The sequence below is a fragment of the Carlito syrichta genome, unplaced genomic scaffold, assembly GCF_000164805.1.
Source record: "Carlito syrichta isolate Samal-C Ts95f unplaced genomic scaffold, Tarsius_syrichta-2.0.1 Scaffold305677, whole genome shotgun sequence".
NCBI classification, from domain to species: domain Eukaryota; kingdom Metazoa; phylum Chordata; class Mammalia; order Primates; family Tarsiidae; genus Carlito; species Carlito syrichta.
In genome coordinates this window covers 603,813-631,140 of record NW_007249773.1, presented here as the reverse complement: position 1 = coordinate 631,140, position 27,328 = coordinate 603,813, and the positions used below count along the sequence as shown (strand labels likewise).

At 41.8% G+C, this 27,328-nt stretch overlaps 1 protein-coding gene across 5 annotated transcripts in view; it reads right to left on the bottom strand.

Annotated features, from left to right (window-relative positions):
• Positions 1–27,328, bottom strand: part of IGF1 (insulin like growth factor 1) — a 70,557-nt gene that overhangs the window by 3,415 nt on the left and 39,814 nt on the right. For 2 of the 5 annotated variants that reach the window (XM_008062221.2, XM_008062222.1), the window contains exon 3: positions 11,844–12,025. In XM_008062221.2, coding sequence (XP_008060412.1) covers positions 11,844–12,025 — 182 coding nt within the window. Of the gene's footprint in view, positions 1–9,859; positions 10,351–11,843; positions 12,026–27,328 lie in introns of those variants that run through there. The other 3 variants (XM_021714565.1, XM_008062220.2, XM_021714564.1) reach the window with 3 other exon arrangements.

Genomic DNA, 27,328 nt, shown 5'->3' with positions numbered 1-27,328 from the left:
AGATCACTGAGGGTTAATAACAATGACATTAATAATAATCTTGTTTAAAGTTTGCAGAGGCTTTACAGTTTACAGAACAACCTCACTGAATCCTCACAACCACCTCGTGAGATGATGTGACATTATTCCCATCGGTCCCATGTACAACTAAGGCTCAATAACCAGCCTGAGGTCACATAGGAACAAAGTGATGGATCTAGGACTGGAATAATTATAGTTTTCATTTCTTGAACATTTATTATATGCTGGGGACTGTCTTCTGCATGTAAATTGCATTTACTTTCTTATTTATTTCTCATGGTTCTCTCAGCGATGGATACCAGTGTTTTGACCATTTTACCTTGAAGGAATCTAAGCCAAAAAAGGATGAATATCTTGCTTAATTTCTTGCAGTGAAGGTGTGACTGTGGTTGGGATTTGCACCCGTTCCTTTGGATTCTGGATCTCATCAGTTAGCCATCCTGCTAACTGTCTACGAGGGGTAAAACAATATCTAGTGCCTCAATGTCCAAATCTCTTTCCAATAGCAGTAGTTGATAATATCATGAGTGAACTGCCCATGCTCCCAGATGGTGGAAGACGCCTGTTTGGGGGTAAGGCAGTGTCCTGGGGCAGAAGACTCTAAACCAGGAGAGTGGGTGTCCCTATTTACCACAAATGTTAACAGGACCCCATTTGTAAAGGTTATTTTTAAAGGTAGCACAGTATTCAGTTAGCAAAAGCTAACCCCCTGGATTTTATAACTCCTTTTCCCCTATCTTTATGAGATTTTGCCTGAGAGATAGAATCTAAAAGAAAATTGACAATAGACTCTTTACATCTCAGAGAGGAAGCAGTGATATTTTCAATAGACTGTGTTTCCATCTCTACCCACTCCAAACAAGTTACTTATTGTATATCATAAAGTCTAGGAAAAGCCTGGCACTCTCCAAAATACACTGGGAAAATACTGCTCAGCGTGGAATATGAGCAACCTATGTCTCATAACTACTAACTCAACATTGACCATCTCCCAAAAAGGGCAAAATGAGGGGACAAAAAAGAGCAGTGGATGATTGGAGAGGTAGCCCGGGTATCAGCTCTTTACTTGTCAAAAGAATATACTGTAGCAATTTTGCTGGCGTGGCCTGGAGACATGTGAAACTGTGGGGGACAATTTAGATGTTTCAGTAACAACTTTGATATCTCTTTACTTCAGGGAATCACAAGTTCAAATTCCCGGAGAGTTGGATCAGCCTTTCCTCCCTGAGAGCCAAGGAGAGTGAGTGCCATGTAATCTACTCAGCACATTAGGATGTGAGTTTAAAACCAAGGGACAAGGTGCCCATTTCGAGACCAGTACTGCTCATTTATATGGCTTCGCCTTTAACAAAGAGTGAGAAGTATGTGCTTACTGGACACAATGTTGGTCTGCCCAGCCTTGGGTTCTTCTCTGAAAACCTCATCTCATCTTTTTTGTGGTTCTGGGAAGAATGGACTTTCTCCCCCAGTCTGACCCTGTTCTTTGGCTGTAGTGGATTGGCCCAGGGCAGGCCTCTCCCACAAGCCAATGACTGAGTGTGGTGGGGATACCCAGGCAGACCCACACCTGTATTGGCCAACTTCGGTTCAAAGTCTCCCTGTTGGCTTTACTGGACTTTCCTCAGACCCTAGAGCAGTGCGGGACGTCTCCACCAGACCTTCTTTCCCTCTCTGCGTCACCTGGCGTCAGACCAGCTTTGCCCACTGAAGGTCTCCCCAAGCCTCCCTCATCTTCCATTTCCTTTCACATAGGCGCTCCCCCTAGTCACAACCTTGCTCATTTGACCTCTTCTCATCTTCCGTTTCTTGGAGGACCTGGGCGCACACGCGCACACCTGGTTCGGATTCCAGCAACCCCACACGGGAATGGTATGACCTTTAACATCGTGCCATTGTCCTCTCCTCCATTTCCTCTTCTATAAAATGAAAGGATGGGGTAAGAGCACCCACCTCTCAGTGTTGTTATGATTCAATGGAATAACCTTCATGCCGTTACCCAGCATAGGGTATAGTTGTGAACAAGAGTGCCTACTGTTTCAGGGCTCTTGGTCTAGACCTATTCTGTGAGCTTGATTGCAGCGATGTCATTTGTTCTGGCTTGGGTGCTTCAGAGTCCACTCTGGGTTGACTTTGTGAGAGCATTCACGTGCTGTAGAGCAAATCTGCATATGCTTGTCTCTCCACTACAGGATAAGCTCCTTGAGAACAGGTGGCTTATTTTCTTCACTTCTACATTTTCCCCAGATCCAAGCATGGTGCTTTGAGCAGAGTGGTAAACCAGGAAATGCTTGTTAACCAGGAATGATGGAGTAGAGCTCAGGTCAGCAGGCATGTAATGGCTACTTCCTTCCTCCTGTGTTCTGTGCAAGGACAAACAGCCAGAGCCTTCTCCTGTCTCTTACAAGTGGCAGGTTGTGGTATAGTAAATAACCATTGAGAAATGCAGGAAAGAGCGTTGTGCATGGTTAATATTCAGGGACTATCTGGGATTTGAATTCTGACTTGGCCACTTAGAACAAGACTTTGACAAGACATTGAGCCTGACTCAGCCTGAGTTTTCCTATTTGAACAGGGATAATGACAGTACTCACCCTATGGTCCTCACCCTATATGGGGAATAGTAGATGAGGCAATTCATTGTAGCCCTTACCACAGGACATGTGTCTAATTGATATCAGCTATTATTATTTCTTGAAATTAATTTTTGCATAGTTACTCTTGTCACAGCACTTTCCATGCTGGGGTGCTGCTCTTTCTCTGACTGAATGTAAGGAATGAGGCACTACTGGGCTTCCAGATCGCTGGGACAGCCAACTTAGAGCTCTGTTTTCAAATGACTGGTGCAGCCCTAGGAATCCTCAGGAATCAGGGGACTTGTCTTTGATCCATCACTATTCCGAGACTATTCTGATTTAGTAACTTTCTTACTCTTCAAAGGACATCACCCGACTATTTCAAATATTTCTGCCTGTGATGTAAGGAATCTCTATCAAAGCGGTTTAAAGGCCTGGGGAAAAAAAGCCAAAGGGCACTTTCCTTCTCTGGCAAGAGGTATTGCCTTTAATAGTCTTGAAAGATACTGTAAAACACTTCAAGGTTCAGGGCTCCTTGGACTGTTAATTTTATGGGTAGCTTGTTTAGTTAGCTGTTTGTGTTACATTTTTGAGTTGAAAAAGTTTAAGCACAATATTTTTTCCCAGAGGGAGTTGTTTTGGAGTTGCCCAGAGGGTCAAATGCTGTGGTTATTTTAAAAAGTAAAACACCAGATTCTAGCAATTTTACTGGTACATGCGAAAGATTCAGCACATTCTCACCTAAAAACTGGATTTGGTTATTATTTTTTCTCTTCAGTCTCAAAAATACCATTATTGCATCTGGCACAAAACTTATGCTAGAGCTGCTCAAGCTAGTGTATACAGTTAGTTTATATTACAGCATCCTTGGTGAGGTGGGGAGCAGCCTTTGTACCCTTTGGTGTCATTTTAATGTAGTAGTGGTGAGTTCACAGGGTCAGTAGGAAAGGGTGTTGCCGGCTTCTACTCATTCTTTGTGTGTGTGACAAATCTGGGCAGAACACAAACGCTGTGTTCTAAATTTTTCTCCTCACTGAATTGAGCGAAATTTTTTGGAAAGCACTCCTGAACTTTTAGGATGAACAAAATAACACTATGACAAGTTAAAGTGATTTGCATCTGTTTGAGGTTGATGGGAGCCTTCAGCATATAAAAGTAAACACTCAGAGTGCCAGCCAGTGCTATTCCAAGGCAGAAAATGGCACAAAAGCAACTTATGCGTGCATACGGTGTTAAAAACATCAGAATTGTTGCATTGTACCAAAAGAACCTCCACCTTCATCCTAGTGTTCTCTTGAAGAAGGAAACAAATATTGTTTACAGAGAGACAACCAGAGCATTCAGTAGTGACCCAGGTCAACCAATACAGACAAAACAACAATAATGGCACTATGTATTTGTTGACCCTTTTATCCTTTTGACTTCTTCTGGCCTTCCAGTGCCCCACGACCTATGTAAGTAGGCCACACACTCGCATTGTGACATAAACATGGCATATTCCCGGGTCTACAACTGTCAGCTGATTAGACTCCCTACCCAATCCTCACCCATGGTCTTGTTCCTAATCATTTGGAATTTTTGCCTCGCCACATTGTTATCTAAAGCTGTGAAAATAGCACATCATATTTTCACAGATGGCAGGGCTGGTTGGTCTTTGATTACTTAACCTCTTGGTGCTGGCTAGACAGAAAGTCCCATGAGAATGTTTATGCATTTTACACAGAATTTTGTAGAAACTTTTGCCACGAATCCCCCTAGCTTGGACGCCTGGGCCATTTGGCCAGTTCGGGTTTGCTGTAAAGTATCTTAGTCTCTCAGTGGGAACTTTGGCGCTATTTTACCAGAGATAAGAATTGCCACCATGCTCAGCTTTTCATAGATCTTGCTCTTAACATCCCATTTGCTTACGAACAATCTGACAATGCCAGTTAGAAGAACCTGGGAGGACGGGATAACTCATTTCCACCCTTTTCCCAAGGGTCAATAACATGTGCTGGCTCAAATAAATGTATGTTCTCTTTTTCTGACTCACTGAGAATGAGAGCATATGACAGAGTGAATAAAGAGAGTTAGAGGTTTATGGTTAAGAAAGGACTTCAAGTTTTTGCCAATAATCCCAATCTCTAATATACGAAGGAGCAGAATATGATGGAAGGAAGAGTGGCTGGATGCACTGACCTTTGGTTATAAAGTGTCGAGAATTAGACCTGGAAGTTTTCTAAAGTTGCAAATTGATCTACGGGAACATTACCGGGATTACAGAAGAGAGGGATCTACAGAATGCATCTCTGTAGATCAGCTGGGAAGAAGTTGAAGTTGAAGATACAACAGACAGAAAACCAACTTCTTTCTGCCCCCTTAATAATAATGTTCCCTTTAATTCCTGAATAACATTTAATTTAGGACTAGAACCTGGGGCCTTTGACAAGAAAAAGGAATCCTGAAATTTTTTTCTGAACGAGGATTAGTTTTTACATAGGAATTTACCTCCACTGAAAGAAAAGTCAGGAAATTGCATTACCTATCATTTTTGGAAAACCATTCACCCCAAATCCCTCTGAGTATGTCAGCGCTAAAACACAGAGCTATGCAAACACATGCACACACACACAAAGTGAAGGGGAGAAAATAGTCCCTTCTCCTCAAAACTTTGCTGTAGTTAATTGCAGATTCGAAATGACTACCAAGAACATTTAGAATTTAAAACAGTTGGATGCACCTTTAGCATTCTTGCATCTAACCATCGAATTTCCACTTTTTAGAAGTTAGCTTCCTGAATGTTTTTTAAAACCACAACCATATTCATTAAGAAAACAAAGATGGAAAATTTCCACAGTGTTTTCTAGCTCCTGTTACTCATCTTCCAGTAGCCCATTGGAGCTGTAATTGAGTTCCTGGTATGGCAAGAACTTTCTTAGGGCTCTCTAGAAGTATCAGAGCCTCATAGACCTGTGTCCTATGTCTCATATTCCCCTGCTGTTCTCAATTTCCATTTCTCTACTTTGGAGTTTGAACATAAGTTTATATTTCTAAGTAATCTCTTTTGGTTGCCAAATAAAAATAAACTAGCACTGTAGGCATTAAGGAGTTTCACTAAAAAAAGGACCCTCAAATATGTGGGCATCGGGTATAAGTTCTAATTTCAGTTAGGCTCTTAAGGATGCAAAAGCTGATTTTGACCTTGCAGGTCTGGAAGTTTAGTGGGCCCTGAAGAACCTTTGTTAGGCTCTGCTACTCTCCCTTTAAAAGTAGACCTGTCTGGTCTGGGTCCAATGAGCATATGAGTTGAGGGTTTCCATCGCGAATATTCCAAACAACATGAAAGGGGATTGCGCTTCATCTCAATTGATTTATCTTTTCATTGTTACCGAAGGCTTCTGCTTTAACGTGAGACTATCAATGTTGCCCTTGGATTAAAAGTCAACTCCATGTTGTCTAGTAAATATTGCAAAAGCCCCATCCTTTCCCATGAGCAAGTAAAGAGAATAGACCGCCTCTTCCCCCATGGATGCTAATGGACTTGAAAAACTGCAAAATGTATGACCTAAGAAAACATTGGTTCCCCTTGGCGGGAGAGAGGGAGCTAGGGGATGGAGGAGAGAGAATGGTTCTTGGGAAGCTCACTTATTTTCCTCCCTTTCCACACTTACATTTTAGCAGTGCACACATTAGAAGCTGTATGAGGTTTTGTTTGTTTTCAAGAGATGTTTGAAAGAAGATCAAATGCTTGTGAAAAGCACTGGATCGGCAGCCCTAGAAACTGAAGTGTCCCGGAAGCTGTGTGAGCCCGGAAATATCCCACATTTCTATTTATTTTGGCAATTTTACTTAAAACTAGCAAGAGCTGGAGTTCATGCTACAATTAAATTTTCCTCAGGCACCACGAAAGGAAAACACATATTACATTTGATTTTAACTAGTTGAGAAAAATGGTGGTTTTCTGAAAGATCATTGTGTGACCCCGAAATAAAAGCTAATCACTCTTCATGTGGGAGAGTCAAGCTACCCTTTGAGTTAGAATTATTCATAGGACCAGGGTCCTTTGGGTTGTAAGTGATCTTAGGTCATTGAATTATCTCCCTCTTCTGCTACAGGCTTGAAACTCTACTACACATCATAGAAAAGTGTTGGTGAACCTGGGTCTGAAATTTTTGGTGACATGAGACTGGCTTCCATTTCAGGAGACCAACTTCTTTTTCATATGTCTCAAATTTTTAGAAATTGGTAAAATAGTATGAACTGAAACATTAATAGTGCTTACTATGTGCCATATCCCATTCTAAGCACTATAGTATACAAATTTGCATATATAGCATCTCCCTGGAGAATCTCTCTCTCCCTCTCCTCTTTCTCTCCTCTCTCTCTCTCTCTCTCTCTCTCTCTATATATATATATATATAAAATCCTCAATAAACCCTCACAACAAATGCATGAGGTAGATTCAACTGTGACCCCCTTTTCACAGATGAGGAAACTGAGGCATAGGTAAGTTACACAATTTCCCAAGGCCACACAGCTAGTAGGTAAGAGAGTCAGGATTGAACCCAGGTAGTCTGACTCTACATTCTACACTCTTAATGAATATATTTTAGCTTGTCCAATGCTTATAACTCTCCTTTGTGTTTAGTTCAGAGGTTTGCACATTGTAGATGTTCAACAAAAATATTTTCTGCCAATTTTATTTCAGGATCATGATTCTATCCATATTTCAATTAGTTTATACACAAGCATCAATCTGTCCTAAGAAACAGCTGAAAGTAAAACACTGGAATTTTTTTTTTTTTTTGAGTTGGAGTCTCGCTCTGTCGACTGGGCTGGAGTGCAGTGGTACACTCACGGCCACCCCAGCATCGACCTGCTGGGCTCTGGCGATACTTCTGCCTCAGCCTTCCAAGGAGCTGGAACTAAAGGTGTGTGCTACCATGCTCAGCTAATTTTTTATTTATTGTAGAGACGAGGTGAAACAAATGGAATTTTAAATAATCGTTACTACTCTGCCTACTCTAAGAAAACATAGGAAAGTAACAGGTAGATAACATTCACTCTAAAGTACCTAGCCAGTTCCCACCTGAAGGAATAAGGTCCCTGAACCAGTTTAGACTAGAGAAGGAAATTTCATCATGCAAGACTTGTGTAAGCAGAGCTCCTCTGCCTGTTTTGCTCTATGCTTGCCTCACTGTCCTATGTAGAAAAAGAGGAATCATTTCATCTCGGCAGTACACTTATTTTTATGATCTGCCTTCCTACAAATATTCATCATCCTCTATCACTCATTTGTCTATCCACCCTTCCATCCCTCCATCCATCCATTCAGCCAGCCAGCCAGTCAGCATTTTATGTCATATATCAGTAGGTGCTTAGGTTTTCATATTAGAAAGGAGGAGATGGAAAGATAATAATAGATTTTTCCTGTTTTCTTGGTTCATGTTATTCAATAATCACAGGTAGGCATTCAAGATAATTGCTTTAGAGTTGATAAGATTCATTCCAAAACGAAGTGTATTTTAATGCATAGTCTGAGAGTTAAGCATTCTTTAACTGGAAAGTTTCCTTCCTTCCTTCCTTCCATCCATCCATCCATCCATCCAAGTCTTTGCTTTAGTTCTTCTTGAACAAAATTTATGGTTGGGTATAATTACAGTGTACCCAAACCTTTCCCCAGGACATCAATTCTTAATTTTTCTGCTGAACTGTATAGTCCCTTGATGAGCCATCTGTGTTTGCCGGATACTTTAAGGTGATGACTGCAATGGGCATGGGGAAGTGCCTATTCCAAGGTATGGATGTCTTAGTGGGAAAACATAGCATCTTCTGAATAAGGTGGTTGACCACATGGACTGAAGCCCCAGCCTGGTTTTTGTCTGCTCTGATAAGCCAAGATCCACTTTGCAACCACAGCAGCCATGGGCTGGCTCCTAGCGGGACCTTAATGTGTTTCCATTGGATCTCTTCTTCCTGGTTTGATTGTCTTCTTATCTCCAGAAGTTACCATTTGCTTAGCTGAGCACTTCTTTCTTGCACCCTCCCTCTGCTCTTATAATTCATAATTTGGAGGATCTCAAAATATTTTGCTGTATTATTTATGAAAGCTAATCTTACTGATTAATCCAGGGGAACCAAAGGCTAGGATCCAAATTCTGAGATTCTACATAGCTTTCCTTCACCCAGCTTTCTTGTTCTCACTCACTCCCTTCCTTCTGGTAGAAACATATGAAATTAGTGGGAGACTTCACGTGAGCATTTCTGCCTCCCTGTTTTCTTTTGGCTCCTTTTGATTGTGTGCAACTGTCTGGTGGCCAGAAAGAGAGCAGCTTAGAACCCAAGCATGTCTTTACCCATTTCTGGATGTCAGTGTCCTTATGTTTGAAATGAAGGGATTGAAACAAATGATTTCTGAGGCCTCTTCCAACTCAAACACAACTAACGTGGTCCTAGGGTTTTCATGGAGCAGAAACTCTTAGGATTTCAAATAGAAAAATATACAGCTGTGTGTGGGAGATGAGGGAGAGAAAGCATTTTCTAGGGGATGTAATAAAAAAGCAGTAGTCAGACGCAGGAAGTCTGTGATGGGCTGAATTGTGTCCTGTTCCTCTCAAGCTGTTCAAGTCCTAACCTCCAGGACCTTAAAATATGACTATATTTGGAGAAGGGGTCTTTACAGAGTAACTAGCTTAAACTGAGGTCAATAAGGTGGACTCTAATCTGATCTGACTCTTGCACTTATACAAAGAGGAAATTTGGACACAGAGATGCATATGGAGGGAAGACAAGATAAAGACCCCAGGGGAGGAGAAGGGAATCACCTACAAGCCAAGAAGTGAGGCCTGCGACAGCCTTCTCCATGAACTTTGCAAGGGCTGATACTTTGTGAACTTTTCATTTCCAGAACTGTGAGAAGATAAATTTCTGTGGTTTAAGTGACACATTCTGTGACACTTTGTTATGGCAGCCCTAGCAAACTAATACATCTTTATATCTAATTTCAAAGTGCAAAAATAAAAAAAAAAGTTCAGTGACCTCCTTTCGAAGGTTACCTCACAGGTTTTTAGGCAAATACCACATGCCCTTTGGTCTGAACCTTGGACTTGAATAAGAAACGCAGTCTCCAATGGTACTGCAGGAAAGGGAATCTGGGAACTTCTATGACACAATTCAGTCTTGCTGAGAATTTGGGGCTAATATTTAACTTGGAACATATTATTGACATGGGCAATTCTTCTATAACAGAGCCACACAAAATTTAAAAATGCATATAAACGCCTTGATTTTTATCTAAATTCTTTTATTTAATTTGTGTTTGGGGGGAAGGGAAGCACGTAACTTATTTGCCTCTGTTATAATATTTTTTTTCATTCTTGCCACTGTCTTTTTTGGGCTTTCTTGGGCATTACGTTTTCTTTTTCATTTTCTCCATGCCTCTGATCCACATTCTAAAGCGGGGTGCTTCTATTTCCACCACGCCATCACTAGCTCCGGCGGGCCCACATTTCTTCACCTCCTGCTTTTCTTTCTTGCTGTCTCTCCTCTCTCATCGTCCTTGCCTCTGTCTGCTTAGGCCTCCTGTCCTCCATTTTCCTTCCTTGCCTCCACGTTCAGCTTTTCTACTTCCAATCTCCCTCCTCTGCTCTTTCTTCTTTCCTCTGATCTGCTGACTGGCTTCTGTCCCCTCCTGCTGTTCCCCTCCTGGGTGTTTCTTTGGCCCACCTTTCCTTCTCCTCTGAGACTTCGAGTTCTTGTTGGTAGGTGGGGGCTGATACTGTAAATATCACAAAAATAATTGCATTGAGAACAGGCAGTTCCCGCGGTGTCCCCGGAGGCAGAGACTTTGAGTCAGCCCTGATGCCCAGGCTCCATCTGACGCAGGAGACAGCATTGGCACTAGAGAGGGGTCTACACCCCAGTCACAAGACCCAACATTCCAGGACTTTGGGACTCATCTCTGACACCAACTCCCTCCCCAATTAGAAATTGAAAGGAACTGTGTCACCTGGGGAGAGAAAGGACAAACTGCTTTCGCCAGCTGGAGCACACCTTCCTGCCACATTAATCTAGAAGTCTCTTCTGGGGTCCTTTCTCCTGGTCTCACCGTTGGCTACTGTGTTCTGTATGCATTGGGCCCTGCCCAGTTCCCTTCCATCCCTTGGTCGCACCTCCAAAAAAACCACCGCGGTCTTCCTCTAGCCTCAGCTGTGGTTTAGGACCAGGAAGCAGTAGAGGTGTCATTGTGAACTTTTGGGTCTCTCATCTTGTGCTCTTTGCACAATGTTAGTTTTGGCTCCAAAGATTGAAACCACACGTTGGCATTTTTTTTTTAAAAAACAGATTTCCCAAGAAGACTTAAATGAGAACTTTTTCTTCCCTTACTCATCTTCCTTGCTTTTTTTCCTCCTTCACCTTTTCTTTAGTTCTCATCCTTTTTACTTAGTGACTAAAAATTTAGTTTATCCCTTATATACGTTTGTCCATTCATTCATCCAGTCACAAAAATCTACCAGGAGTTTATGTACTTCTAATAACGTAGATGGTACCTCTGTAGTTTGTTTATAGTCTAGCTCTTAAAAAAAAATGCCTAAAGATTTTAATTATTAGAAATTTCTAGACATTCTTACAGCCAAACAGAAATTTCTATTTTTAATGTTGTTTGTTTAATTACGTTTGCAACTGAATGTGAATTTTGAGTACTTTCCACTAGAGAGTCTTTTTTTTCTTTGCATGATTGCAGAATCCCGGAACTTAAAAGGTTACATGCTTTTTTATTAATTACAGCGATGACAGACACACACACTGATCCAGCAGTGACTTTGTTCAGGCACATGGAAAGCATCTCAAAGTGTATGCACTAACTTCCTTAATTTGGACAACAACGCTTTGTGGTAGATGTTATCATTATCCCAATTTTGCTCATGAAACTGAGGCTTGGATAGGATACATTATTTGGCCGGGGGGCTCTCAGCTGGTGTGTGGGGAAGCTAGGACTTCAGTTTTGTCTGATTCCAAAGCTCGTGTTTCTTTCTTTAGTCACTGTTTGCCACTGTCTTCCGATGAGCAGAGTGTTTCTGAGCAGTAGAAAGGGAAATTTGCAATGTAGATTGACCTAAAGGAGTGGGCAGGTAATCGGTTCCTTTGGTGGAAATGGAGCTTTTTGGACCTGTGGGCCAGGAGACAATGGGATGGAATTTCTATTTGGCCCACCCACATGCATAAGGTAGAGCCCACTTGAAGATGGTGGCATCCCACCCATGGGCTTACCTTCTGAGTCTTGGGCACGTCGGTGTGGCGTTGGGCACGGACAGAGCGGGCCGACTTGGCAGGCTTGAGGGGTGCACAGTACATCTCCAGCCTCCTCAGGTCACAGCTCCGGAAGCAGCATTCGTCCACGATGCCCGTCTGAGGTGCCCTCCGACTGCTGGAGCCATACCCTGTGGGCTTGTCTGTACAAATCAAAGTGGACTCCGTTAGGGTGGAACCTGCTCTCTCCACAGTCTTCCACCAAGCTCCTGACGCCTCTTCTCATCCCATTTCTAGGCAGCCTACACTTTCTCCAGTTTATCAACCTCTTCTTGAACCTTCCACAACAATTCCTGATCCCACAAATCCTTCTGGATTCCAGTATGTCTCCTGGATTCCAGTATGTCTGCACACACTTGGCACTAACTCATTCGCCACACGATTTGTGTTAGAATTCACACAAGTTTGCAACAACCTGTTGTCAAGGATTGTTTACGCCTAACACTAGTCTTTCCTTGTCTGTTGGCCTAGGTGGATGCCAGAAATATTAATTAAAAAATGACCATGCATTATTTTCTTAATCTTTTCTGGCAAATCTGCATAGTTTTGTATGCTGGACAGCTCAATGTTTGCTTAGCCGCTTCGACTATAAAACCAGGTTGAACATCAAAGAGGTTTTAAGTCTAGGAAGGGTGCTTCATTTTACTGACATAAAAACTGAGACTCAGGTTGGGAATGAGTCTCAGAATTGGGAATGTAAGTTGTGAAGCCAGAATTCAAACTCAGATCTACTTGCTGCAAAGCCCAAGTTCTTCATACCGTTGTATGACTCTGGATAAGTCATTTAAGGTCTCTGGGCCTCAGCCTGCCTATTTATATGATGGAGTTAGTTGTATCTTCCTTGTAAAAATTGAGGGTTAAATGAGATCATGTATGAATATTGCTTAGCACAGCACTTGACATATAATAGGTCCTACATAAATATTGACTTGCTCTCTCCAAATACCCATTCCAGGGCTGCATACAGTCTGTGGGGGAAGTAATGCCACTGTTGACTGCATGCAGAAGGCTTGGAACTTGAAACTGATGACAGTACCAATGTGATAGGGCTCCCTCTTGTATCACCCCAACGGGCCAGAACAATGATGTATTTCTCATAGAATAACTCTCAGACTGAAGCAATGTCCATCTTTCATGTGATTTTGATATCCCAGAGGGAACACCATGAATCCAATTTCTTGTGATATTTGCGAATCGATTAGACTTCTTTACTTGGCAAGTAGGTTTGGGTTTGGTTTTATTTTGGCTTGGGCACACTTTTCCTGGCTCTAGAATTAAAAAAGCGGGCAAAACAAGTCTATGCGGAACTTAAAATGTACCTGAGTTATTTGTAAACTTTTTGTCAGGGTAGAGCTTTTGTTATCTATATCCTGGTTACATATGCACCACTCTATGTAACAGACCAAATGGAATCTCCTCTGGCTCAGGCAAGAGCAGAGGGCCAGGACATTGCCTTCTCTTCTCTTTCCTTATCTCTCTTGGAAGGCAGGGGCCTAGATCTTTTCCACTGATAGTCAGGCTTTATGGAAGAAAATCTGTAAAACCCAGATCCGGCAAAATCCAATTAATCCATCTGACTTCTATTCAGTCTTAATTCCTGACAGAAGAAAGCATTACATTATAAATAAAAGGTATATGTTCCGTTAATAATGACACCAACCTTGAAGATGAGATTTTGAAAGTCAGAATCCTCATGTATTTTTAACTCCCTCACTGGGGGGAGATCAGGCCCATGGTAATGGCCTGCTACCAAACTAGTTTGGCTGCCTCTCTGCTGGAAGCGCCAGCCGTTCAATGGCATCCTCTAAGAACCCAAATGTTTTCCTGATGCTTGGCACGGGACCCTGGTGGCTGCTTCCTCCCGTAAGGCAGGTTTATTGTCATTCTTAGGGCAGCTGGAGGTAGTAACTTAGTGAGGGTTCACTCGTGGTCTCTCTGGGCAGGGCCTGCTGCTCTGTCTCGGAGCAAGCCCTGTGTGCTTCTCGTGGCCGTGGGGTTTGGGAGGGACCAGGCCCTGGCAAGCCGAGTCTTGGCGGGTCCCCTGAGCAATGTAAACAATGTCTCTTGTTTTTTTGTTTTTATAATCTTTTCCTGGAACTATAAATTAGAGGAAAGACACAAATGGGCTTACACGGTTCTTTGTAATCCACAAAGGACTTCTACATACTTTCTGCTAAGTGGCTAGCCAGTGAAGTGTAGCTGATAGGCTTTGATTTTTCTCTTGGGATGGGGAGGAAGGAGAAGGTGACTTGGCCTATTTTGTGATCACTGTCTCTGTAATCCACCACAGGTGATGATGGCTCTTTGTTGAAATTATAAATTTCAACAGGACGTAATTGGGAGTCATTGCGAAATAGTAATTTGATGTTTGGGGTGGGCTGGCCGAAGTAGTTCCAGAAACTCTCAGACTTAGCTAACTAAGAAACAAGTGATTTCAAAATTCATGCTTATGGGTTGAAGACAGACGGGTAGGCTTTGGGACTCCGGAGCCTATTTAGTATTTCCATTTCAAGCACCTCTAACTTAATCTTACCTCTGAGATCCCACAGGTGCTAGAGCTCCTTGCCTCCCACAGGAGGAAGACACCAGTCTTCATCTTGCGATGGCAGAGAACGTTTCTACAAACTGCATATTCCCTTTTTGGTGACTATCCACAGCCATGCACCTCAACAGAGGTCTATTTCCTCTTGTAAAACAGAAAGCAGTCATCATCCCAGCAAAAAATAGTAGCGTGTAGTACCAGGCATCTGTTTATCACCTCTCTTAGATGAGCTCAGATTTCGACATGGCTCAGTCTATCCAACAGCTATGCTCTTCAGTCCATGGACTGACAGATTTAGGAACTGAGAATTTTAGGACTTTTCTGTAATGTTCCACAAAGAAAGTTTATCTTATGCTATATATGCTTTTTAAAGGCATTGTTGAAATAGTGATATACAGACTTAGCTTTTGTCAAAAATGTAACTACCAATTATCTCCAACTACCACAATCCTAGAGAGATGTTTTTCTTTGTCTATTTATAATGTCTACAGTGAACTCATTGTACCTCATTGGAAACATGACTATAACAAGTGTTTACCTTTTAAAGTTTAATTCATCTTTGAAGTGTCCTATAAGCTTGATTTCTGGTTTTACATTATGATACTTAGCATTCATGATTTCTCATCAATTGAGAGATAACGTTGAGTGCCAAAGTTTTGTCCTATATCTTCGAATGCCATATATTGTTTCTTTTTCCAGAACCACAATAAATATATTTGCTGCAATACTCTTAAACCAGATGCCTGGTTCAATGTATTTATTAGAAAGGCAATAAAACGGTTTGCGTCAGTATTTGAGATTTTCTTATTTGAGAAAAATAGTTACTTTTAATGACTTCTAAATAACAATTATTGTCATTTTGAATGTTTTTTAAGTGAGATGGAACTAACTGCTCCAACCTTGCCCTACCTAATTCTGCTCCAGTGGGCAGTATCAGAATTGGTAAGTGAATGGAAAACAAACAGCAGCTTAATGTAAGAGAAGCATTCCTGACAATTTGAACTCTCAAGTGTTAACAGTAGGACTGACTTTGAAAAGTAATGGACTCCCCATTGTAGGAAGCAGTTAAGTGAAGGCTGTATGAACACTTGTCAGTGGTCCCAGGAGCAGATTCCTGTATTGAACACAGTGGATGACTGCTATGGTCTTTTCTATTCCAAAGATTCTATAACAAGTAAAGAGAAAACTCATCTGGACCAAATATTCAGCATGGTTGAGAGGTACTTCCATTGTCTTCAAGAAAGAGGTTCAAAACTGGGCTCGGTGGCTCAGTCTGTAATCCCAGCACTTTGGGAGGCTGAGGCGAATGGATTACCTGAGCCCGCGGGTTTGAGACCAGCTTGGGCAACTTGGCGAGACCTCATCTCTACAATAAAAAAAAAATAGCCGGGTGTGGTGGCGTGCATCTGTAGTTCCAGCTACTTGAAAAGCTGAGGCGGAAGGATCGCCTGAGCCCAGCAGGTTGAATCTGCAGTGGCTGTGAATGTGCCACTGCCCTCAGGCTGGGTGACAGGAGTGAGATTCCAACTCAAAAAAAAAAAAAAAAAAGTTTCAAATTTTTTCTAACTTGGAAGATGAACTTTTATTTTTCATTTCAGTTCCTCAAGATGTTCACAACATTTCTAAATTGTCCTTATCAATGCACACACAGACAAAAAAAGACAGGTGACTGAGATAGTCTTTTCTACAGTCATAGAGTTCTGTTGTGTTGGCATGGTGAAGTGTCCATATACTCACTCAGCTGTTAGACTGAACAGACATGCATGACATTCCACAGAAACGTTGCTGACAGAGTCTTGACATTGAAAGTTTGTATTTTGCGTTTATTTTGTCAGTAGTTTTGCCTCTTCAGCTTCATAGCATGTGGACCAAACATTACTTCCCAGACAAGCTGGCCACCCTCAACCTAGACTTTGACTTTTCCTTTAGTAGACATAATGTTTAATCACAGTGCACTGCTGTATCTTGAAAGTTGGCCAACAGACAGAATTCCAATGGTTAAACAGCTGGCTTCTATAATAACAGCACTTCCCTTTAAATAATGCATGGTCAGTGAAGTAATTTAATAATCTTCAGGGCAAACTTGCTAGTTACAAGGGTTTTGGGCAGAACTGTGGTATCATCAAAACCACACCAATTAGCTGAGTCTCACATTTTGTCATGGATACAAGCAGCTAACTCCACTCCATCTCTGAAGGGAAATGTGTAATGCTGAGATTTAAATGGGGTCATCACTTCTAGAACAAAGAGCTCTGGTCCTTCATCACTGGTAAAAGTAGTACTCCATCCATTGGTGCTGTATATGCCTGCCAACGTTTCTTATAGGTATCTGAGAATGCAGTTGGGATTCTGCACTCGAGTTCAATTTCCTCTGAAACATCCCCTCTTGGTTATTAAGAAGGCATTACTTTAGTTATTTTTAACTCTATCATTGGAAAGAGGAGACGCTGATTTGAAGAGTCAGTATTTAAATTATAAAAAATGCAAACATTTTCCGTGTAGGGATATATCTATTTTTGAAGACATACGTACTCTTAGGGTTCTGAGAAATAGAACAATTCTCTAGAAATTTACTAATGAGAAGAGGTTCCAAAGATTTAAAAAAAAAAAATAGAATAAAGGGATAAGACAACTCAAGTTGGATTTTAAAGGTTTTTTCTAGAAAATTATCAATTATGTGTCTGATAGAAAAAGCAAGTAGGATTATTAGCTAATAAGAAACTAATATGCATTCAACTTAGCTTAACTGAGGATCAATTTTGCAACCAAATATCACAGTTAAGATCGCTGAAGAAGCCAGAAGATTAGATTTTTTTAATATACCAATTATTTATTTCAGACCTCCAAAACAATGGCTATCTAGAATAACTCAGAACAGTTAGATTCTTAGAGCAATGTTGCTCCATGGGCCACCTTATCTAATATAAAGTCATTTAGTTAACATAATTTTGCATGGGATACTGGTAGGAAAGTTGTATAAGATGTGAGTAATCTTAAAGTAGTTTCTATTTTAGCATTTCAATTGCTATTTTCATTTGTGTTATTTCCCAGTCTTTCTTATACATTTGATAGCTTTATAAGGAACACTCCTTTCATAAATATAAGAAAAATTGAGATAAGGCTGTCATCCAGATGCCAAATGTAATACATTGAACGGTTGACTATTTCCTGAACTTATACAATTTGCATTTAATTAAAAACTTTTTGAGAGTCAATATTTTACCTTTAAAGAAATTTCTGTGGAAATCATGCTTGAATTAAAGTAATTATTGTGTTATACATAGCCAAGTGCTTAGTAAAGATAGAAAAAAGATTTTGCTTCTGTCAACTGGCCACATCTTTATGCATTTTGAATCACATAAGTAAGTACACATACACACTCAAACACTTATTAGGGAATTAAGTGAATTACTGTCCATATCAAAGCTGATGTCAAACATTTTGAAATTAGGATTGTTTTTGAACATTTTTTCTAAAATATATCTATTGCCTGCCTTATACTTTGCCGGGGACCCTGGACATTTCAGCTGTTCTGTGGAAGGATTTTTCCAAGTAAGATCGACCTTTGGCATTCTAAAATGAACACTGAGAAAATGTTCTCTTTTCTATGAACTGCATGTTATAAACTCCTCTTGAAAACCTATCAAATTTAGGCATCGATTTCACTTTTGGCCCGTGTTAATTTTTAATTGCCAGTGTTTGCTGGTTCCGCTACCTCTTAATTGGAAGAGGTCATCTTTTCTAGGAATCGTGGCCCTATATGACCTTCCCCCACCCTCACCACTCAGCAACTCTTTCTCAGCCACTAAACCCCATAACCCCAAAGACCAAAGTCTTCCCATTACCCAATCAAGTCAATGTTTGTGCATCTCTACATCTAAAAGAAATGAGGCAGAGTTCTTCTAAGGGGCCCACCCGTTTTTTGAGAACCTTCCTTCTTTTGGAAGTCCAATTCGAGAGCAGGGGTGAAAAGAGTGATATTCAGCGCACCTTGGTTTACAAGGCCAGGAAGCTCAAGTGAAGGCCTAGGGGCAATAACAACCAGAGACTCAGAGCAGAACTATTATGATTTTAGGACTCTGGAGAAATGGGCCGACAGAGTGGGAAGCAGCGTGATGTATTACTTTAGCCTGATACAATGCCCTAGAGGATGAGTGTCTTGCCAGGACAGCACAATTTACTAGCTTAGGTCTGATTCCAGGGCTTAGAAGAGATAGATGTAGCCAACAAAATTAGACTTTGGCAAGAGAAATGCTTTGCTGGACAGAAATGTTGTCCTAAGGGGATGGTTTGGTTTATCAACGTCTAAGGTGAAAGATAATCAAATGCCAGGAGGTCATTTTCATGTTTGAATTATTTTAGTGAGGCCTGCTAGGCAAGTCAGCTACCATTTCCTATTTATATCGTTTTTATCATTTAGAATGTATTATAGGATTTGAGTGTGATCTACTTGTGATATCTGCCATACCAATGACAAAGGAAACACGCGGAGTGGTTAAAAGCACAGGTGTCAGACTCGGTGGCTCAGCCCGTAATCCCGCGCCTTTGGGAGGCTGAGATGAGTGGATTGCCTGAGCCCAGGGATTCGAGACCCACCTGGGCAACTTGGCGAGACCTCATCTCTACAATAAATCAAAAATTAGCCGGGCGTGGTAGCACGTGCCTGTAGTTCCAGCCACTTGGAAGGCTGAGGTGGAAGGATCGCTGGAGCCCAGCAGGTCGAGGCTGCGGTGGCCAGGAGCAGCCACTGCACTCCAGTCTGGGCGACAGAGTGAGACTCCAACTCAAAAAAAAGTGGGACACCAAATCTTGTAAGACTAAGAGCCTCATATGTAAAATGAGTATAGCAAGAGTACCTCCCAGGGCTGGTGTGAAGATTAATTGAGAATGTGTGTAAACTATTTTGCCCGATGTCTGGCATGTGGTAAATTACATACATGTTGGCTGTTATCATAATTATTATGATGGAGTTGAGTTGGTTGACATAGGTAGCTGGGCAGCTATCCTTCTCACTCTTTAAAAATGCATCCTTTCCAAAGTGTGGTTGAAACAGATGGCCTTTCTAGATGCAGAAGGACCATTATCCATTAAAATAAATGAATAACTGTTCCCTTGAAAGGATGTTCAAACTTTATGTTGCATAGACGGTCCAGAATCATTTTAACCTAGAATAGACACTTTATGAAAATGGGTCCTCCATCAAGTCAAATAAGACAAAGTCATATGGGCTTATCTTGAACCCTCGTTACCTCAGATTTATCCCAGATAATTCACTGGTTAAAATCATTGACTTTTCAGTGTTAGTAACCATCCATCTAATTTCAGACCAATACTGCAAGACACAGGATGGTAGTGGTGAAATACAAGGCCATAGGTGGCTTCCTGATAACTTTCACCAACGTATGTATTTCTCTCTTCTCTCTCTTCGTGACATACCTCTTTCTTTTCTCTTCTTTTTCTCTTTCCTTTCCTGTCATTTTTACTCACTTTTGAACTTTAGGAAAGCTCCTACCACTGCAGAGTTTACAGCAGGCTAGGCATTCGAGTTTTACTCCCTTGCTGAAATGACTGAAAACCAGGGCTCCGTCTCCTGCCAATCATGCTTTGGGAATACGCAGTCCCCAAGTATACAGTGTCACCAGGCCCACTTAATCACTACTCCATCTTGGACCCATGCCCAAACGAGATGAAAACAGACAACTTGAGAAAGAATATGAAGGGATGTTGAGGAATCGCGTGCATGGACCTTGGTTATCTCATTTTATTTTTTTTGAGAAAGACTGTGACGAAAACTGTAAGCTGAATCTGGCTCCGCCTGGAGATTGCAGCCATTCCAGCAGTGTTATCTCCCAGACTCACACTGTCACTGTTAGTTTACTCTTTCAGATGTGGGAAGAGAGGCCTTACATGCAAAACATAAGGCATTCGTGAATAGAAGGGAACGCCCTCCTTTCTGGTGCCACAGAAAGATGAATCAGCCAAAGGGGTATTAAAATACATTCCCTTTATTTTTAGTTTCACTCTGAAGTCTATCATTTCTCTTTTCTGTGGAACTTGGCACCTGTCTTGTGTTCTCAGGGGCCCTGCTCCCTTTCAGTCTCCTTACTCTGGCCTCTGTGTTTTGCTCAGGGCACATCTGGACATTGTCCCAGGGGTGGGAGGGACATGGTCAGGATGGCAGGTGAAGGGGTGGTGGCTGCCAGTAAAGTCTGGTGCGCCTGGGGGCAGAGCATTGGGAGGTGGAGGCCCCGTAAAGAGAGGCATCCGGGCCTGCATCAGGGAGTCAACGGTTGGAAGGCAGCCTTCACAGCAGCAGAAACCCTTGGCACAGCCGCAGAGAAGGGAGCAGCCAGAGTCAGCGACAGATTGAACACAGGAGAGAGGGAGGGCGGGAAGGCAGGCAGGAGGAGATGGTTTGATGTGACATGAGATAAATAACCGCATGGGGGACGCTTGAGTGCCAGTTGGGTGGTGTGTGATGTCCCTTTCATGCTGGTGTGTCAACAGTGTTGTTCTTGGACTGAGAGGCTCTGAGGAGGGTTTCTATAGCACCCAACACTGTGCCATATGCAGAGAAGAAATAAAAACAAGGCAAGATGGTATATTGAAAACAACACTGGATTCCAGTCCTAGCTCCGTTGTGTGGACTCATGGGTCACCACAACTTTCTGAGATTCAGCTTTCTCATGTAGACAACTGATGTACTGGATAGTATCAAGTACCCCTTCTTGAAGGAGTGAAATTTGACTCTAGATCTTATCTGGATTCACTTCTAAATCAATAATGCACATATATGGCATATCAGTGTTTCTCCCGAATAACAGAGGAGTACAGTAGCATAGAGAAATCCAATGAGAGAACCAGAAATTTCCTTTTATTTTGGTAGGTTAATTTTAGATGTAAGCAAGATTTAAAGACGGAATTTTAAGGAAATCGGGGATCAGTGTTGAGTTTGATGGAGGAAAATGTCAAGTTTGGAATTAGACTTGAGTAAAAGGAGGAGATAAGCCTGTCTATAGGGACTGCAGAGCCAGCTTGATATAGGATACAAGTGTGAACTAGAGGGAGGACAAGAAAAAGCCCTTATGAGAGTCACTTGCTGGAGCCGTGGAAGCAACTGGCACAATCAAACTACATTTTGAAAAACCAGGGTCTGGAAGGAAGAGGGAAGGAAAAGTGCCCTCACTTCTGTAGGCACTTGGAAATGAGAATATCTTTCCAGAAGTCCCTGGGCATGACCTTTTACCATTACTCTTCACAAAGCTGCATCTTCAAAAGGCAAGTAAGTAATTCTCTCTGACCTGGAAGGTTGTTAGTATTGTTGACCAAAATGCGTAACCTCTTAGTGCTTAATGGAGGCCAATGTTTTATTTCGTGAATTTCTTTGGTGTCGGTCAATGGTATACAAATCCTCTCTGTGATACTCACTTTCTTTCAGGTGGACAGATGCATAGTTTCCCTGGAAATTTCCAGTTTCAACTACATGCTATTGCATCTCTGAAAATGTGGATAGGCTTCCGGACAGAGCATCATCTATGCTACACCTAAGATGTGCCCAGAGGATAAAACCAGAAGATAAAACTCATAAACATGATTTTTCAATGCTATCCCCTTTCTGGTGAAATGAACTACTGCTAAGATTACTAACATATAAAAATCTGTACAAAGAGTACTCAAGCAAGTTGTAGTATTATCCATCAAAATACCAAGCAATATGCAGGTTGAGGCAGAATGGTCTATTTAGAGTGTAATTATATATTTTCCAGGAAATTTCAGATGAAATCGGCACTCATCAGACCATTATTTCCTTTTTTTTTCTCGTGTGAAATTTTGCTGCTGTAATTTTTCTCCTTTCCCCTCTTAATATTTGACTGTTTGAATATGACCAAATTATTGTATTTTAGAATTTCATATATCTTTGGTTATTATAGCAAACTCAAGGTCAACTGAAGAGGTTTCTTAGTAATTTTCTGGCAATAATTGAGCCTGTTAGCTTTTAGCCATTGCACTCCTCCCAATCCCCTCTGCACTGAAAATTATTTTTTTGAATTGAAGAAGTGAACTGTGAATAAGGAGAAAGAGAGAGAGGTGTGGTTAGGTTACAACTTGTCTCCAAGCTAAACCATGTCCTCATCTTTATTTCATCTGGGACAAACATCATGATTACATTCCCAAATCTCATTAAATGCTTTTTAGCAAACATAATTATCCATCAAAAAAAAAAAATCTGATTGTCTTATTTATTTTACCAAATTCAGCAAAAAAGAAATTTTCAGCTTGTGATATATTGGCTGGAGAAATCACACTCTTTTTTGTTTTTATTTTTTCGTATACGCTCAACCATGCCATGAATGGCTGCATCACTCCACTTTGGGACCCACTGGGAGGCCATCGCCTCTTGGCCTTCTGGCCAATCACTCACTTCTGTGAATTTCCTTTCTGAGAACTAGAGACTGTTGCCCCAGAAGTCATTTTCCAATTTATCACAGAACCTCTCCACGGTTGCAGAATTAGTTGGCCTCCTTGAGAACAAGCAATAACAGGCCTAATGTGACACACAGCTGGGGAAACTCCTTTGGTGCAGGAACAAGGGGCCAGGACAACTGCTTGTGGGCCATTTTATTTCCCCTGACACTTGCCTTCTGTCTGCTCTCTTTGGCTCAGATCCGAGTTTGGGAAAACTGTGTAGAGGCACTGCTTATGCTAACACTTAGCATGATTAACTCTGCCCAGCTCTAGCAGAAGTGAGGACCTAAGTCTAGAATCCAAATGCTCTTTTCTGATACACAGTCTTTCAGCAGGTAAGCCTCCTCTCTTTCCAGATTTCCAGACAGTACCTGCTTCCTTGTAATCCCTGGGAAGCCTTTCACCCTTGGGAGAGAGGAGAGTAGCACATCCAATGACCTCTTGATGGGCGTGGTCCCCATAGCCTTTACTATGTCAGCTGGATGCATATTTGCATAAAAACTACACTTGAAAACCTTCAGGCTGATGGAAGAAATGATACTCAAGGGCTTGTAGCTGTTTCCACGTAACAGGAAAAGAAGTGAAACTTTTGATTCTGAGGAGTAGGAACTCTGATAAGAGAATGTGGAGAGAGCTGTACATATCCTCAGTCCTAAGCTGTAAGTTCAAGCCATTGGAGATGACTTCAAATAATTTTAGGAAAAATTGTTGGTGCAGGAACATCGATCTACTTCTAAAGACTTGCTAACTTAGTCTTCTCCTCTAGAAATTGCTCCTTCTCCTCCTTACCCTTCCTCTTTGCTCTGGTTCTAGAAGACACTCTGGTTAAGGTCACTTGTGAAGTCCTAGTTTTCTCATATCTCCGCATCAAGCCAGTGCTCCCACGGTCCACTGAGATCGGCCTTTGGCAAGCATTTCCCTCAGTTGGACCATGAACCATCATAAATTCCTTTCATTTTTCAGAACATCTGTGCCTTCTTTTGTCACATCTTTTTTCCTGGTACTCAACAGGCCACAAATCACCCTGCTCTTCTCTTTCCAGTCTGTTGATGTCTTAATACTCTCCTTTCAAACCAAATGCCTCTCTTGTCCCTGGCTGTGGCTCTTGGCATTCCAGCCTTCTCAACTCCCCCATCTGGGTTCGTCATCTATGGCATCACCAGCAGGGTCTCCTTCTCTTAGCTTTCTATCTGGCCTGAAATTGTGTATTTCTTGAAATGTCAGAGTGACATTACTGTGCTACCTGGTTAAAAGCTTAGTAAATATCCCTGCCATGATTGAAACACAGTAGCACAGACAGAACCTCCCTGTAAGCAAGAACATTTGAGGAGACTCAAACCTAGAAGATAATATTAGCTAGTGAGAGAGGAGACACCATAATAAAACCCAAGGATATAGCCAAATGAAGTTGAAAACTATTCCATTAAACGTAAATTTCTCTTTGACATTCAGAAAAATTGAGACCTTTGCAATAAGACACCACCAACAACTTCCCTTTATTGAGTGTTTCCTAAGAAGCTACTATAATAAATATTACTTTTCATGTCTTATCTCATTTGCACTCTTACAGGATCTACAGGGGGGTAGGCATTATTACTATATTCACTTTACAAATTAGGAAGCTAAGACTTAGCATGACCCAAATCATGCATTTAGCAAGTTTCAGGCCCAGGTAAACTTAACTGGATTCACCTGGAAAGTGGGAGAATTCGCTGGTGATGAAAAACTCTGAGGTTGATAACATTACTGGGATTCTCAAGGGCTCATGATGTTAATATCCATGAAGGGTATGGGTGAGGTCATCTAAGTCAGCCCACCAACAACAGGCTTTGAGTTATTCTGGAGAAAGCTGTAAGGAATGCCATGAGTGACTTTTGCCCTTGAGAGCAAAGCCTGTGCTCTGCTGTAGTTTAGCACATGCTGGAGATTGGAGGCTTACATCTCACCCAGTACATTGTGACTCTTTCAGTTTCAGATGGGGCAGCCAGTTCTGTCGCGTAGCCAGCCAATCTGCTTGAATTGCATAAAGTTAAAATAACTTCAGCAGACACTGAAGTAGAGAAGTTTTACTCATAATTTTGATATCCCAACAAATCGTATCATCTCCATTTTTTTTGAGTTGAGGTCTCTCTCTGTTGCCTAGAGTGCACACTCACGGCCACACCAGTGTCGACTTACTCTGCTCTGGCGATGCTTCCGCCTCACCCTTCCAAGTAGCTGGAACTACAGATGCATGCCACCATGCCTGGCTAACTTTTGTGATTTATTGTAGAGATGAGGTCTCGCCAAGTTGCCCGGGCTGATATTGAACCCGCAGGCTCAGGCAATCCACTCACTTTGGCCTCCCAAAGTGCTGGGATTACAGGCTGAGCCACTGAGCCCACCCTATCTTCATTTTTGAATATTTTTTCTAGTTCGCATCCAGATGCATACATTATTTTGACCTAGCTACAGTTATAGCCTATATTTAATGTGCTATCATATTTTTTCCCACTTAATGTTATATTGCAAGCAGTTCTCATATTGTTACATAGTCTTCATAGTTGTAATTTTAAAACTGCAGAATATTTTATTCAGTAAATTTGCCATCATTTGTCTCTTTAACCATTTTCCCATTACTAGACATTTGGGCTATTTCCAATTTTATTATTTTAACGAGTGCAGGAATAAGTGTCTTTGTACACATAGCATTCTACTCATAGATCATTTCTATGAATAAATTCCCAGGACTGAAATTACTGAGTCAAAGGGTATTATCAGACAATCCTATTTTGATGAAAGCCCACAATTTTGCATAAGGACCAGAGGAATTTAATCAACAAAGCAGAGAATTATATCCAGATTTTCTCCCAGGATTAGAAAAGAGACAGCCAAGGTGGGGCACAGACAGGAATCTTACCTGCATCCCATGAATTAGAACCAACCAACCAACTTCTGTTTTCAATTACTAGTGGTTTCCTTTGAAGGAGACATGGGGTGTAACCAAGACTTGAGCTTGGCATCCAGAGGATTTTTATGTAGAAGTAAAACCAAGGAAAATGAAACCGATGACAAAAGACTCTAGTTCTCAACTTTCAAAATCACGAAGTACCTATGAGGTTTCTTCTCTAGGGTGGAGAAGGGCCTTCGGGGAATGCAGCTGCCAAGACAACACCGTATCCCAGTGAATGGTGCAGAGGAGTTTGCATCCTAAATCCCAAGTGCTTTGCTCTCATGCTGCTCTGAATCCAGGTCTGCTCTGGAGAACCTGGCTTCTGCCCCACTCGGCGTCTCTTAGCCTTCATTTGAAGCTGCCCTCCCATCCAACCCCAAATTTGGCCAAACACACCTGTCTTCCTTTTACCACATGATCCCCTCTCCTACTTATAATCATGTTTATTGAGCACCTACTTTATTTTAGATGCTGTTCTCACTTCTGTGAACAGAAAGTTAACAAAACAGACACAAACAGGTCACCATCCCCTATAACTCTCATTGCTGTGACAACCTTGAAGGAGACTGGACTTGACAGTTCAATGACAGCTGCTCAGAGCACATATTGAAGTCTCAGTCTGGCAAGAAAAGGTTCCTTCAGGCCTCCGTGAGAATTCTTGTCTGATTTCATTCCCGTTAACCTCTCTGAATGCAAAATTATAACTATTATTTTGTGCATCATATAGAAGCACTTAGCTATAAATTAGCCTTTGTTTTCTGTTGTGTAAAGGTTCAGAGCATCCTGTGGGCAGAAGCTGCCATCTCTTGCTTCTGTGTCTAGAAGCACAGGACCAGGTGCTTGGTCACTTCACAAATGCTCACTGACTGCAGGTTGACAAGCTGGGTGTACAAACAGTGCAAAGAGGAATCAACATGGAGAAGTTTCTGCAAAGAAACCCGCCGCAAGGGCCAGGCTCTGTGTCTCCATTTCCTCTCCCGTTAAAAGGAGGTGATTGTGTCTTTACTTCTGCAGGGTTGTGGTGACTTACAGCACAGAGAAAGCTTGGGACAGCATGGGGCACAGAGCCAGCGCTCCAGAAATGCCATCTCACCTCCCCTTCCTTAGCATCGCTGTGAGACCGTGTGGTGGAGTGTGTAGAACACAGACCCGGGCCAGGGTGTCTGAGCTCAGATGCCAGCTCCACCCTTCCTGACTAGATGATGTGGGAAAGCTACTCGACCTCTCAGGGTGCATCCGAAAAGGGGCACAGGCTCAACTCACAAGGTGCTTGTGATGACTGCACGAGCAAATACAGGCCCCCATGCCCAGAATCACTGTGGTCTCTAACGCACGTCAGCATTATCGAGCGTACAGCCAACTCCACAGCCAGCTTCAGAGAGTACCAGGCAGTTCACAGATCACTTCCACATGTGTTTTCTGCATCGGTCATTCTAACAGCCTTGTGAGACAGATGCAATTATTCCCATTCTATAGATGAAAAACAGAGTTGAAGTGGTTTATACA